The sequence below is a fragment of the Varroa destructor genome, unplaced genomic scaffold, assembly GCF_002443255.2.
Source record: "Varroa destructor unplaced genomic scaffold, Vdes_3.0 BEIS01000004.1, whole genome shotgun sequence".
NCBI lineage: Eukaryota > Metazoa > Arthropoda > Arachnida > Mesostigmata > Varroidae > Varroa > Varroa destructor.
Window position 1 is genome coordinate 18,458,349 of NW_019211457.1, and position 15,722 is coordinate 18,474,070.

Genomic DNA, 15,722 nt, shown 5'->3' on the forward strand with positions numbered 1-15,722 from the left:
ATACTCGGAATACGAGTACGGTGCAACGCCCTTACCATCGAAACAGCAATACCGACGAAATTGCGAACTGCAACAAGATCTTTGCATGGCCTGTTTTTTCAGAGCAAAATATCTAAATAGTTAATGCTACGAATCACAGGATCAATTTCAGAGCGATAGACGTGCTGCTCACCAAATAAAGCGTGAAACGCCAAATCGCAAATGAATGAAGTAATCTATCTTCTGCATGTCATTTTGTTCTGGCTGCCGAGCTTTTCAATGCCAAACAAACCTTGTTATCAGTATATTATTTCGGTTTGTTTGAAGTGTTCAAGAAGCACAAAAACCATGCTTCGCGGCAAGGAAAAGTCAGCTAAACCGACCGCCGCACCGAATGGTGCTTGATTGGACTCATCTTCAAGACTAACACACGCCTGAATGAGCTTTTTTCTTTAAAAATAGCTCAACTATTTTTTTAAATAGATTCACGGCCGCATAAGCATAAGAGACCCATCCACTAAAGGAGTAGAACTTCGAAAGGGCGCAGTTGCTATGCTAGTACCAGCAGCGATAAGAAACACGTGACTGAGATTATATTCACCTCCAATACAGAAGATAACGTTTTGTCTAACTGTGTTTTGCTTTAAGTCTTAGTTATAACCCTGATATTAATACTAAAATAACCGCAGAATAACCGCTACCGATATGAAATAATGTTGATCTATACTCTCTACACAGTTGAGGCTTGTAATAAAATAGCTATATGCAAACTCACACATACAATGAAAATTGTTCGCTCCATATGCTGATACTAGTCGAGAGCTAGGATATTTAGGGGAAATAGGCATTGTTAAATGTTCGAGAAATTTTCATCTGTCAAAGAACCCGATCGCCTGCTTTATCGGAAAGCAGGCCCCTGTAGCTTTCCAGCCAGATACTAGTCAAGTTCAGAGCCCTCGAAAACGGCTTTAAGTGAACCTGCTTGCTTACCACTTTATCTTACCACGCCTCGAAGCTCGGGCGTTGCCCGTAGCCAAATATCCAAATTAACTCTGCACTTACCGATAGCTTCGACCCTCAGTCTTTACTATAGAGCAACACAATTACTAGCTGCGAGGACGGTGTTTTTAAACTGAGTAGTCTGTGGTTTGCCTTAAATTAACCACCCACTTGTTAATGGCCGATTGATTTATAGAAAGCCACCCAATTAAGTAAAACTTCAAATACTTCACTTACCCCTGATTCTCGTTTGAATTCGACGTTCGCCCCCGTTAACGCGATCTGTCGAAGGTTTAGATGGCATCCAACGGAGAAGCTGCACACAACATTGTTGATCACAACATCAATTTCCGGTTCTTGCTGTTGCTGTCCCTGTTGGACTTCATGGTCTTGCAGTTGTTCGTTCTCAACGGCAATCAATGCTCCTTCATCAACACCTGCTGAACTTTGATCTTCACTGGCGTAATCACTTGGCGGGAGCAGCAGCGTTCCATGGTGATTTCTTGCCTGGCTTTCCATGGCGTGGCTTCCGTGCTCGCTTTCTTGTTCGTTCAGATGATCTCCCGAAGTCGCCGACGACGACTGTAGCTGTTGCTTCAGTACAGATATTGTCACTGGCTGTGCACTGCTATTACAATTAGTAATGGGCGTGGTAATGATGCTATTACTGACCGTCGTAATTGCGTTACTTCCAGTGCTGTTTCCGGCGTTTCCGTGCCGGCTCACAACAACACCGCCTACCGCAACTCCGCTATATGAGTTTGCCAACAACAATCGTCCTGAACAAGCAATCGTCGTAGAAACGCGACTATCGCTGCTGCCGCTGCCATGGTTATGGTTGTTACTCCTGCTGTTATTTAAGCTATTACTGTTGCTGCCACCACCTTCGGGACTACTTGTAGTATTATTATTATTGTTATTGAGGTTGGTCACGACTCCTACTGGTGCTTCAGCAGCAACCGCCCCTATGGCAGTTGTAGTAGATGATGCGGACGTCAAGGTAATGATTCCTGCAGTAGCAGATGCGGAGGCCGTTGAGAAAACTCTGGTCGGCGAAGACGTCGAGGACTTGGTCATTGACGTTGATGCCGACGCCAACACTATAGTCTCGTGATGATGATGATTATTATTATTATTGCTGCTTGTGTTGCCCACACTAACCCCGCTGTTTACGACAATCTTGTGAGGACTGCTAACAACACTCTCACTAATTGCAACGTCAATTTCACTCGAAGTCGTTGTTACGGCGGTAGCTGGCGAAACGGTGAGAAGGGGCACAGTTATTGTGCCACCTCGTTGCAATATTGTTACGGAAGGTATTGTAGTACTCGAGGAGATCGAGGCCGCGGCCGAACAGGCCGATGCTAGCGGTGACGAGGACATAGAGGTTAGAACCGATGTCGTCGCCGCGTTGGAGGACGGCTGCGGATGGACTACGACGCAGTTGCTCTCGTTGTTGGTACTGCTTGGTATTATGGCTGTATTGTTACCGTTGTTGCTGATGTTGTTATGGGTCGTACTCGAAGAAGTTGAGTTGTTGTTGTTAACAAGAATGGTGCTGCCGCCCGAGCTCACAGTCGAGTTGTTCATGCCACCGGTTGTCATCATCGTCGAAGACGAATGGCTTCCAGTCGGACTAATGCCTCCATCGGAGTTGTTGCCGCCGTTACCATTTGCTCCGCCGCTTACAGCACTTCCAGCCGTATTGGTCACCGCGACGGTCACCGTACTCACGCTGACCGGCGCGTGGTTATGCACCAGGCCGGCCATGACGTCAGCCCAGCACACGGGGATGAACGCCGTTGGCCTCAACCCGAGCTCGGAGCTCCGACCGACTCCACACCGCCTAGTTCGTCGGAGCCACAGGCTCCGCTGGCACAGTAAGCTTTGTCTGTCAACGACGCACCTCGGCGGTGGCGAGCTGCGGCAGCCGCAGCAGCAGGACTAGATTGTTATTCGTGAAAAGGCCACGGCCGCAGAAGCTTTTCCTATACAAATTTATCACTATTCACGGTAGCCTTAACTCGAATTCGGACTGACCCGAGGCGTATCTTGATAGTGCATGAATACGTCACTAAACCCAAATTGATACCAGCCCAAGTGGCCTTATTACTCGCTTATACAGATTACTTTATCTGTATCTTCTGATTCGCACAAAGCTTCCTAATACTGATCTCAAGGTAGTAGTTGATGGCTATCGATATTAAGGTTGGTCTTGTTGTTTGGCCAAGCTTCACTTTGATGAACACAAAGGCATGAGGAGAGAAGAAGGCCGAAAACGACAAAAAGTCTTCTGGCAATCAGGAATGCTCAGGCCAATAATATTAGCCTAGGAGAATGCAATATTCTAATACCAGTGTTTCTTAACTAGCTTGTTTTCGGCCTACGGCTGCTAAAAGCACGTCCGAAATGACACTGTAATGGTGACGCCTAATCGTTTGTTCTTGAAGACTCAAATACATTTGTTTTAATCTTGTTTACTTCTTTTCTATTGGCTTTTTGCAAAGCCTGACTTGTTAATTTCGCTTTTAATAAATTAAGTATTATTGCAAGAATATAGTTCTTGCTGTCGTTCTTACTGACGCTTGCGAATGGATTGAAGCACGCTTCGTCCTGAAGGCTGTTGATTTTTTCGTTACAATACTGTTGTGGTTGTAGTTTCCATCTTCGACCTCGACAAGGGCAGGTTCACACTTCGTTAATATCTATTACACGGAATTCGTTGTTGCCGACGTGGATGTTGTTCCCCCGGGCTTCTCCCTGTCAGCGAGTTGTTGATTCCCCTATTGTGGAAATACGAAAAAAAGCTGATTGTAGTTGTAGGCACTAGTAATAAGAACTGCATTTAAATTCACACAAATTTCATCATCATAAACATTATAATATCAATTGGCCATTCGGGGCAAACTGGCTGGCTGGCTGGCTGGCTGCATCGACATCTTTGGACCTCACAGCTCATGTGTTTTTCGTTATTTGCAAGTGTGCGCTGATATATGGAGACTACATAGGCCTTCCCATCTCTTCCTACAGTGGTCACTTTTGTCCTTTGTTCTGTCCTGGTTTTTTTCGCACTCTTAAACTACCAGAACCTTTTGTTGTCACTGGTATTAGTAATGCAAAGGCAGGGATTACATTTACAAACCAACCAATGGCGTTGGGGCGATTTGTTCTCAACGCGTGACGTTCGTATTATTCCATTATACACAGAGTCGGACAGGCAACCAAAACACCCTACTTCACTTTGTACAGCCTAAACTAGGATTAGATGTTGTGATGGTCAAGTAGCTCGGCAAAAAGTCCATACATCGGTGGCAATGTCAGAGCGCATCAGCAACTGTAAACCACCTACTATGTTGACTGGGTAACACGTTTCTATGTGATGGAATATCAGCACCTCTTGCGAAATTAACAATTACAATAATCGTGTCACAACTGTACTATTCAATTCAACCAGCAGCGATCCAGCATTAACAACAAACGGTCCCGGGCGCAGATCGCAGCGACACTCTACCACCCCACACGACTAATAAAAGAAGCCGGTTGAGGAAAACGAATACCCGCCATTGCTGTGCGTGTCAACTTCGTCTTCGCTCTTAACGTCACATCATAGTCCCAGCAGCATCGGCAGCAGCTGCACCGAAGCTGGCGTCACATCGTCCACTGCCGGAGCCATTACACTACGAAACAACACCGACGGCGATCGTAGCAGTATAACGACAATTGCAATGAGACACCAGTCGACCGCTGACTCCAGAACAGCTGCGTGTTTTGTCATCGAGTGTAATTCGTAATGGCAGTAGTAATGATTTATATTGCTGCTAATCGCAGGGGAGTCGCTAAAGTACCAGAAAATGACAATCAATAAAGTGTCGCCGAGGGCTCCCTTAATCATATCTCAGCCTAACTAACATGGGCACCGCAAACGTATAGCCAATGTCGCAGCGCGAACTTCGAGAGCACATGCACAGTATCACTGTATTAATTAAACATCACTGTCGATGAAAAAGGCCCGTTTGTGTTCGGGCTTCACTAGCAATTGAGTGGCCGCCGCTGGTTGTTGTTCGCCGATTCTGATGTTGTCACCTCCTGCCAATTTATTTACTTGTGGCTTGGTCTGCTGTCGCCGCTCGACAATGCCGCTGATATCATGTGAATGCATCTCGCAGACAGGATTTTTGTTGTTAATAGGGGAATAAAAGCGTAACTAAGGAAAGAGGCAAACCCCGCAGGAACTCTACGAGAGTACACGATGGGAGAGGAGAAGGGGAGGGGGGTGGATTTTATTTTGTGTCATAGCTGTCCTTGTAATTAGCAGTAGCTACAGCATAAGTGTCCTTGTCGGGTCGTCCCACGCGTGAGTCGCCGAAATTCGTGCCGTCTTCGAACGGCTGATATTGTGCTGACTAGCTTCCTTTGGGCCCTGGCCTTTGATTATATCTACAGGCGCTGGAAAACACGAGCTCTCATTGTTCTTTCTGTCTCGAATCGTAATGGGCTTTTTTCTGTTTTCTTTTTCAATTATCAAAGTATAAATGTGTCGGGTCGTTGCTCGGAGGCCTGACACAGCAATATGTCATGTTTTTCCCGTATATGAGTTATCCTGAAACGACTACAAAGCAGGACTACTATTACAAGATCAGGCGAAAGGAAGACTCGAGCAGGTGATCATTTGGATTGCTCATTGGAGCCATTAAATGGGAGGCGGCCAGATTTCAGCGATCAGCAGTTTGATCTCTAAGTTCAAATCGAACGAACCTTGATCGCGCAACGACGACCGCACAGTTGTCGATCGCCAACTGCCTGTTATTGTTTATGTGGTTTATCGTTGTTGTTGTTCTAATCAGCGGCAGCGGCAGCAGTAATTTATATATAACCGTATGAGCATCCAGCCGTAGCGTAACAATAATGATACCAATAGCAGCAGCGATATTAACAGAGGCAGTTGTTCTTCAACGGTCTTTCGGTTGACTCGAGGCGGCTCTCGTTACCATCGGCAGCAGCATCAGCAACTGCTGCAGTTGCGGTGACGTCGTGTATTGTAGATAGGGGTAGCAGTAAACCGGTAGGCGCACACGTTCGCTAGCCGCCAATGGACCGAATGAATGAATGAATGAACGACCGACCGACCGACCGATTCAGCGGTGCCTGCTGACGGTTTTCTCTGAGAGGGGACAAGCGGCACCCGCTCACTTGCACAGGAACACATTCAGACTGACAATAGAGAGAGACACGCCAAAGCACCACCATCACGAGCGTGCCGCTGCTGCTACAAGGAAGACGGTGACTACGACAACAACAACTTTTAGTTACAATCACAGTTATATTTAGCTCAAACGCTCAGACAACAAAGTAAGATCGCTCGTAAATGACAATAATGATTATGGTGATCATAATAATGGTGACTGTGATGATGTAGCCGTAAACAGCAAGCCAGTTACTCAATCACGGACTCGGTATTAGACGGGAGCAGGCAACAACAACAGCGGCAGCAGCACGAACCGAACAGGCGAGCGCAATTGTAGCACAAAAAAACACTCGTCGACTTGTAATCGCCTAACATTATTGAGATCCGAACGATTATTTTAGTTGTAGGCGATATTTACGTACTTTCATTTCGAAACCCATTTAACAACTCATTTGCGGACACTTAGAACTTGTTTAACGCAAATCGTAGACAACATTGGAACATATGAATCGGCTGCTGACTGGAGGGGTCGCACAGAACACACGGTAACGACCAACGAGTGAGCCGCACGATTTGGCAGTGATGATAGCTAAAACTTACAGAATTACTAATCGTAATCGTAGTTGTTTGTGCCAGTTATAAACACATACGCACACCGCACCGCACCGCACGGTCAAACGAACGGCCCCCGATTGACCGGAAGATAAGAATTTATTCTATTCTTTAATTATTAAATCCTATTTTCTATTGGTAATGTAGCTTGATTTTCAATCACCACGGATAAACTATGTTCGGAACAGCGTCCTGGCACTGCTGCGCCCCGGAACGACGGTACCGAACCAATCGAATAACGCCGCAACAACGCCAATACCAAGCCGCGATTACGGAGATACGCTCTCCAGTGATGGTCGAGCACAACTGAGTTAAGTAGCAGCACCACCAATAGCAAAGACTGTCATAGACACGAACAGGCACAGCAGCAGGACTTGCAGCAGCCGACCAGGCCAGGCCAGACACACAGAATCAGCGCCACAGACTGACTTACGCAGACATAACACAGGGACAGAACAAAGCAGAGCAGAACGTTGCTGCTTCCGCAGGATAACTCTACGATCCGAGGGACAAACAAACAGACAGACTACTTCGCTCCGTCCCGTGCGTTCACATCGCCGCCAGCCAAGCGGGCGGCAACGGCGACAATAAACATATAGGCGCACACTTATCGGGATATAGCCAGCCAAACGCTCACTCACGGCTGGTTAACTAAGATCCTCCGCTGCTTGGCTGGCTGGCTGGCTGGTTGGCTCTGTTATTGTTATTGTCAACAACGGCAACAGCAGCTAAAGGACGGAAGCCTAATTGCAGACTGGACATGGCGACAACGCCTCGCGGTTGAGTCGGCACTGAATAACGGCGACTGAGTGGCCCAGCTGCCCACTAGAATTGTACATGCATTCTCATGTAGCATCATGATGCTGCTGCTACTGCTGTTCAGCACTGTGAGGTTAGGGATTAGGAATCGGTAGGTTAAATTTTTGTTAGGTGATGACAGGGCTGGCGGTGGGCATGCTGCCCCAGCGATCAAGCCGCCAATTAGGCAGAACCGACGGTGTAACTGCCAAGTGAGGATGTCTGCTAAAGTCATCTGCTATCGAGTAACAGACGATTGCCACCAAATAGGTTACCATTTTATCATAATGAACACGGCGAATGCTTGCGAAACGCTGAATGTATCGGATTGTACGTCCGATACCGCGGTCAGGCATTCCATCAAACGACTTGTTCTCAGCACGAAACGAAGCGTATTTACGCCCTAATCCGCACCTACACGGCCACGTGTCCTCAAGTTTAGCGGACAAATCGTTACCCACTACACCATCATTGGGACCAATAAAATTAAATGGACTCTGTATGGTCTATGACTGCAGGGTGAGAGTGAAGGCGTGTATGGGTCAGCAATGCTGATAAGTCGGTGCAGCCATGGGATCAAATTGGGTGCTAACGGATGGTGCGATAGCAGCGTAATTCGTATGATTTCGCTGTGCGTTGTCTCATGTCGAAATTATTAGATAAGTAACGCTAGAGAGCGAACGGAGTAAAGTTTAATTTAAGTTGTACCTTCTGTAGATATTATTTGTGTTTTGTGCTAACATGTATTTTCATAATGATGATCATTTCCTTAGAGAATTGAGGAAGATATTGAAAAGAGACGGCAATCTGTAACCAAAAACAGCATCTTCCGGCAATCCCGCAGGCGACATGAGCGCTGTACGTATAACGAAATCTAAACAGAAAAAGTTTTGAAGCGCAAGCTTTGAAGGGAATGACTATAGTGTAAGCTCGAACAGTACTAGTTACCAGTTAAACAAACGTAATAAATAATTTTAGCATGATGTATCAAGAACTTACCTCTGATTTTGCCTCAGAACTTTGATACATATAGATAAAATTCATTTGTATACGATATAATACTTTTCGCTTAACCGAATGTATTTTATTTCGAAATCTACTAATAATGCTAAAGTTGATTTCCGTGACCGTTGCTCTCCTGGAAACATTAGCCTTAATATTACCTATACTAAAACTGAAAAAAAGACAGTGTTTTTTCCGAGCAAAGACGCGGATCGAAGTATTTAGGTACTGCATGCGTGACCGATTGCTTCTACTTAGAACCCGCGACGAATAAATTCATTTTCTATTAAAAGTATAGCGTCGTGTAAAACGAAACGTTAAAGAAAACAGGGAAAACAAAAACTCCTGCCTGTACAGGCTTTTGGAAGTTAGGTATTTTCCGAGAATAAGTATAGTTCAAGGTAATTCCGATTATTCAATTAATTCTTTGTGTCGCTCCAATAAATGAAGTACAAGTGGAAGAACTCGGTTCGCGATTCGAATTTGCCCGCTAAGTCTTCTTTTTTCATTTTCTTTCACGTTTTGATAATACCGCTTTTTGAATCCACGTAAACTCTCAAGGGTCCGATTTGCATTTAATGCGATTGTGATCGTTCAAAGTAAACAGTTCGAAATATTTTAACAACAATTAATTCTGAGCCTATTGTGGTTATTTTAATCGCCGACAACTTGCCAGCAGACGACATAAAACCCTTTCCTTTCTGCCTTCTTGATTAGTATATTTTGGAAATGTGAAAAATTCGCAAGTCGGAGCATATCCAGCCGCATTAAAAAAAAAGTTGATTTCAGTAGACGCTCTATCAAGCTAAGTATCTAATTCTAACTGTTATAATCGAGTAGTTTCTGGGGCGCGGTGGCACCATGTATATTACGCCCAATATCGGACCCATGGTGTGTCGCGCCTATTGCTCCTCTCGTGGTGAGATAATGCCAAAAGTCGACGTTTCGAAAGAGTATGTGCAGAGTGCGCAACTCAATTACATGAAGGTAGGTATGTAGTAAAGGACGAATCTATGGCACCGAATTAAGAAGGTGTTCAAAAATAAGAACTTGCTTGGGCGTGTAAGTGTATTCGTGAAGACAACCCCAAATGTCGACTGAATGTAGCCCAAAACTATTTGTTGTCAAGCCGTTTACATAAACATCTATGCGGGTGCGTTCTGCGTACATTGTAGGTAAACTTTTCATTAGACTTCCTGAAGCTGGTTAAATTTTAACTAAATAAGGTAATATATCGTACTTATAATTTCATTTTACATGGAAACGGGCAACTAAGCACTTGTTTCACTTGTAATAGCTTTATAGCACTAAAAAGTGCCTGCAGCAAACCGGAATTAGTTCTCGAAAACGGATACCCAACATATATCTGTATCCTTAGCTCCATCTTTCACGATTATTAAACAATACGTGCGAGACTTGATCGGATCAACCTCTCTTCGTTTAGATAAAAGCAAGACATCACAACCCGTTAGCTTCGGTAGGCTTTTAACGAGAGTTTCGATTAGAAGATCCGACGTATTTTCGATAATTTTTATCACAATTATTGGAAAACGCAGGTCATGTTAGCCTGTCTAAGACATAGCTTATCTTGTTTATTTGTTACCTAGCGTTATGCTTAAACCTATTGTATAATTCCCATATTTGTAGTTGGAAAAATATTATTTTTAGGGCACATAATAAACAATTCAATTTCGTTTTTACCTGTTGTTACAGATATTAGAAAAGGAAAACAGCGATCGAGTTGCTAAGCTGCTAAAGACCAGGTCAAGGAATCGATATACTGCGCTCGGCCTTGGCATATTCGTTATCTGCATCTACGCCTATTCTATAAATTCCGTAAAGCAAGAACACTTCCTTGACGAACTCGACGAATCTTAGAAGGATTATATGTATAGATGTAGAAGCAATCTAGCTATGGCGTATTCATTCTAATAGATATTGTGCGGCAGGCTGATTGACGGCTCACTTTTTTTTGGATATCTGTCTCCTAATCATAGTAGATAAAGATACCACTTTGCCATGATAATTTCGCATTGAGAGATACATCGTAAGCAAGCTAAAGACGACCGTACTATATACAGCACCCAGGTGTACTGGTAAAAGGCGCCTGTTGTCTGAAGAGCGATGGGCGTACACAGTTTTGGGAAAAGAAAAGCTAACATAAGAATATTAACAAAATTATCGTATATTGAGTAAATTACGTCGGCGCAAGGAATCAATTCAGTGGTGAATATAGTGTAGCTGCGTTGGGTACCGCCAGGTATTTATATCTCAATTCGTTGAATAGTGTTAAGAGCGTTGTCTTGTCCATAATTGGGACTCTACAGAATAATTATATGACTGACTAAGTAAATAAAGTCCCAGATCCCAAATGGATATCGCAACACCCGTAATACTCTCTGTTTCTTCGATGTGAAGTAACGCAAACGCTAAATCGAAATAGTATAATAACGTTTTTGCTTGAGATTGAATGCCCCCTTAAATGGGGGTCGTTTAAAGTTTAAATGCTATGTAATTGAAAACTGAGGGAATTTTTACGGAAAAAAATGATAGGCTGAACGTGGTACGCCCTATTTCCGATAAATTAGAGACAATGAAAAGCTATAGTTAACCGTAAATGTTTATTTAATAGTTGTAATGTTGGTAGCAACCGGAAAGAAGGAAAAAGTAGTTTCTATTATAAATAAAACTTATATAAAAAGCATGTAATTTTAACATTAACTGTTTTGTTTATAGCTATATGTTGAGTAAAAAAACCCTGTTCTGATACCGTTCGCGATTCCAGGGCGTTGGGTTGCTAGTAGATATTTTATGAAAGTTCGTTTACATATGGAAAAGAGAGAGAATCGTTCTACGTGTTAGTGCACAGCATCTGTTTACTTAGAAAATTAGGTTTCAGTGAGCAGATAATAGATGTCGAAGTTGGCGTAAGTACATAAGTTACCCGTTTAAAACCTTCACCTTTCAAGATAATTACTGATATTTACAGCTGAATTTAGTAAAAGTGAGAAGCCATGGTCACGAGTCTACTTAAAGGTGCCTATAATGGCCGATTGCTTTCTGGTACGCACTACAAACGGTATTTCATATTCATGACAATTGCGAATCTTTTCCTGATTCTGAAGCAATACTGCAATCCAAACATTCGTTCAAATTCTATAGAATACCGTCTGATAACAGAATCAGAGGTCTTAAATTAAATGGGCTATAGCAGATCTTAAAGTTATGCAAGAGTCAGTTGTTTTTAGTAGTTTTGTTGGTCTACAAATGTGTAGGTTTAGCTTTGCTGTGAAGTATTTTAATGCACCCGGATTTTTTAGGCCGTCGTGCTAAATTTAAGGCAATTGTGATCGTACGGAATATCAAGGTCCATAGACTTCTAATTTTTAGGCCAAACCAAGGCTTTGATCTATGTATGCCAGCTTGCAAACACGACAGAATATTTGAGTAAAACTTTAAATTAAACTGAAAAAAATTAGTGGTTCTCATATTAATCGCTACTATGGTAACATTTTCGTAAGCTAGAGGCGGCAGGTTTAAAGTGCTGTGGACTAGAATATTTTCCTGATATAAAAAAGAGATCTATCATGTTCTATATACTATGTGGCACAATGCTAGTTATTGCTAGCGTCGAAAAAGCTAGCAAAATGGCGACGATTACCCGTCTTAAAGAAGAACCGTTTTTGCTATTCGAGGATCTTTTATATTGTATAGACCGAACCTTATTCGAAATTGATCACCAGTAACCACAACATGTGAATATTGGATACACTGTTGCAATTTAAACCAAATTGGATGAATATACATAGAAATTTATGCATAGTTATTTTTTACAACTCCCATTTGTATATAAAATCAGAAAATATCTTTTTACAAAACATAAATAAGTATATTAAAAATGTATTCAAGTTTTACCGTGCAAGTGTGCTCTGTTCAATATACTCGATACCGCTTACCTAATACGATCCGCTAGAAAAGACAACTGCACACCTTAGATACCGTAGCTCCCTCAAAAATTGATTTTCGCAGATACTAACCGTGATGAGTATTAGCATTCACAAATGCATGCAATTACCGCGATGATGTGGACGTTATTGATGAACTCGATTATAATAAAAATACAAATGAAAGTATTTAATAAAGGCAAGCCTTTTATTTTTTATGTGTTGCCATATAATTTGTCACTGTTCTGCCTTATACTGCGAGCAGCGTGCCTGATTGAATGTTTAAAATGATGAAAAAGCAGGACAAGGACTCGGCTCCGTACTACCCCCAGATGTTATCACCGACCCAAATTTGCCACCAAAGAGTTGTCGTCCATTTACTTAAAGATTTTGCCTTGGTTAAATTTCTTGCCGCCGAACTGGCCTTCCCAGGCCAGGTATTCGTTTACCATGGTCTTAGTTGTTGGATCCTTGGGATCAAGCTTTTTCCACATGTAGGACTCATAATCGGTCTGCCAGTTCTCGCTAAGCGTGAAAGCGAGCTCCGGTCCACGCCATACCCAGATGCCCGATATAGTTGAGCAGTTGTCTTCACCGAAGAGACACATAGAGCCGAAGGAATTCTTACGCATCGTATCGAGACGCTGAAACATGCCAGTGATGAGGTTACACGACATGAACACCTTGGTAAGTTCCTCAGGGTACTTATACTCACAGTACCAGATAGAATAGTTGTCGGGGTCGAATTCGTCCCAAAAATAAGGGATTGACTTCGCCGTATCCTCATTGGAGTAATAACGCTTGAAGTCATCCATGACAAAACTACCCTTAGGGAACTGATCAAATGGATCTTTCTTGCTCGCGGAAACGATAGGTTCTTCCTCAACGTCGGCATCAAAAGCAGCTGGCTCGTCCCCTTCTTTACCTGTAGCAGGTTTTTCTTTCTTTTCCTCTTTTTTTCCGCCTTTTTCTTTCTTGGCAGCTGCACCAGATTTGCCTTGAATCTCGGCGTAGGTCTTAGCATCGAACTGAGCCATCTTTTCGCAAAGTTTAACAGGACCCAACACTGACTTTACGTTTGGTTGGTTCAGAACCGTCTCAAACCAACGGTTGACGTTTCCATACGGCTTACGAAAGGCAGGATCAAGCACAAGCTTGTACAGGGGTAAAAGGGCCGAGAAGACAGAGATGTCGGCCAGCGAGAAGCGCTCGCCGACGAGGAACGTCTTCGGTAGAAGTGTCTTGTTGAGGTACGCCAGAACCGATTTGACATCAGCCTGTGCCTTCTCCGTAGCCTGTTTGTTCTGGGGCATAATGCCAAGGCAGGGGTATGTCCATGCTGCGGCTGGAGGCACAATCTCGTTATCGGCGAATGACATCCACTGAACGACTAGAGCTTTCTCGGTATCGGTATTTCCTCGCAGATCCTCGCCGGCTACAAAGTAAGAGATTGCGTTTGCCTCCGTGATAGCTTGCCCGTCCTTTGTTTCGAAAGCCGGCACCTTGCCTGAAACCGAAGAATTAGTGGCGCGAAAGTTTGTTAACAATGTAACAAAGATATAGCGACTCCATAGAAATATGGAGTCTTGAAGCATTTATGCATTACTTTGCCTCAAGCGGCTATTGTGCGCTCGGATACGATGGCTTACTTCCAGCCAATGCCATGTTTATTCATCGTTATTCAGTTGAACACGTAGTAATATACGATTACTACGATTGGCTCTAGACAAAATACGTTACCGAAATATAGAAATGCAGGGTGATCCTTATTATGGTTGTTACGAATGACAACTAACAATTGATTTCCCACGACGTGGTTAACACCTATCATATTTGACGAAAAAAACTTTTACGGTGAGTGAATTTATTATGCACCACCAATGCTAATACTATATGTCGATAGACCATTGCAGTCTTCCGACCACTCGTATTATGCACGGTCTTCGTGCGGATGGCTAAACATTTTGCTATTAGGAAGTTATCCTCAAATCGTAAACCTACATTGAAGTAATTGTTCATCTCTACTAAGCCAACATATGTTAGCCAGACTACATGAGTGAGAAAACTACATGAATATCATAGCGTAGCCTCTTCAATTACACTTCATATACGCTCTAAGTCCCGCGTTTACTCACGGTAAATCTAATCGATTACAATTAATTATTGTTACACATTGATTAAAATAATTCTAAACGAAGACTTGTCTCCTGTCAAGTTGGCATCCCTTTTAGCCGTTACAGATGACTAAACTATGGGGCGTCCGGCTCGTCTTCTCACACAGACTGCGGTTTATATGCATTTTGGGTTTATATCTAGTTGTAAAAAATTGGCGGTTAGATTTTCTCGAGCTTGCCCAACAGCATTTCAAACCCGAAAACACCATTATGTTATTTGTTGCATGAACACAACGAGTTCAGTTAACTTCCTCTTTTGATTGGTATCATATTCCAACGTGGCTGCTCGCGGTTACCTCCGGCAGCAGGTCCTTGTATAAACATAGCCTACTTCAAAAGACGTAACGGTAACATACTGACATAGGTAGATTCGGCAAAGAAAGCTATGCGCTTACCATTGGGAAATTTGGCGAGGAACTCATCTGAGCGATTAGTTTCGCCGAAGACGAACGCTGGAGGTTCCTGACAAACTTTCAGATTCGCTTTTCCGTACTCGGCAGCGATAAGGATTTGCTGCGAGCGAAAATTGTCCTTGCACGTGTAGAGCATTCCTTGGACGGCCATGTTCGCTACAGTGGGTGACGAATACAAGAGATCCCAACACAGGCCATACACGGTTAGATATTAGCACTCCCCTCGTCAACAGGGCCGTCACCGAGCAGACGACTGGTTACCTGCGAGGGAAAGGGTCTCAGCTGAGGGAAACATGGAGAGAGAATTTGAAACGCGGTACAGTTGCGCAGTAACCGACTAAATATAATTTCGTTACATTTTCTTGTACATCTAACTATACTATGATTGGGCCGAGGTGGTACATCTTCAGGTCTAAATGAAAACTAGAGCACGTCAAGAAATACATATGTAGAACTGTGTGAAGGCAATGTTCATCCATTTAGCAAAATGACGTAAGGCTAATTAATACGATTTTCAGGCTCAAATCGAGCCAACGCACACTTTATTGACATGCATTTTAGATCAAAATCTGAGCAAACGTTTTATAATCTTCTGTTATTCATAACTGACTTACTC

The 15,722-nt window shown here is 43.3% G+C and overlaps 3 protein-coding genes across 12 annotated transcripts in view; 1 reads left to right on the forward strand and 2 right to left on the reverse strand.

The window, feature by feature from the left end:
* LOC111250235 (uncharacterized) overlaps positions 1-7,381 on the reverse strand; it is a 28,470-nt gene extending 21,089 nt beyond the window's left edge. Inside the window, exons 1-2 of one of the 10 annotated variants that reach the window (XM_022805143.2) lie at positions 7,209-7,381; positions 1,216-3,761 (exon numbers count right to left, since the gene is read on the reverse strand). In XM_022805143.2, the coding sequence (XP_022660878.1) occupies positions 1,216-2,748 (1,533 nt within the window). In that variant the 5' untranslated portion in view covers positions 2,749-3,761; positions 7,209-7,381. The other 9 variants (XM_086985972.1, XM_022805142.2, XM_022805141.2 and 6 more) reach the window with 9 other exon arrangements.
* Positions 7,382-9,257: 1,876 nt separating this feature from the next.
* On the forward strand, positions 9,258-11,290 carry Ccdc56 (Coiled-coil domain containing 56). Its single transcript, XM_022805146.2, has 2 exons — positions 9,258-9,562; positions 10,289-11,290. The coding sequence occupies exons 1-2, from the start codon at positions 9,437-9,439 to the stop codon at positions 10,451-10,453; spliced, it is 291 nt and encodes a 96-aa protein (XP_022660881.1). The 5' UTR covers positions 9,258-9,436; the 3' UTR covers positions 10,454-11,290.
* A 1,416-nt stretch (positions 11,291-12,706) lies between these two features.
* eEF1gamma (elongation factor 1-gamma) lies at positions 12,707-15,329 on the reverse strand. The gene is made up of 2 exons (XM_022805145.2): positions 15,089-15,329; positions 12,707-14,026 (listed from the first exon to the last, which is right to left on the reverse strand). The coding sequence occupies exons 1-2, from the start codon at positions 15,255-15,257 to the stop codon at positions 12,897-12,899; spliced, it is 1,299 nt and encodes a 432-aa protein (XP_022660880.1). The 5' UTR covers positions 15,258-15,329; the 3' UTR covers positions 12,707-12,896.
* Between the last annotated feature and the right edge of the window lie 393 nt (positions 15,330-15,722).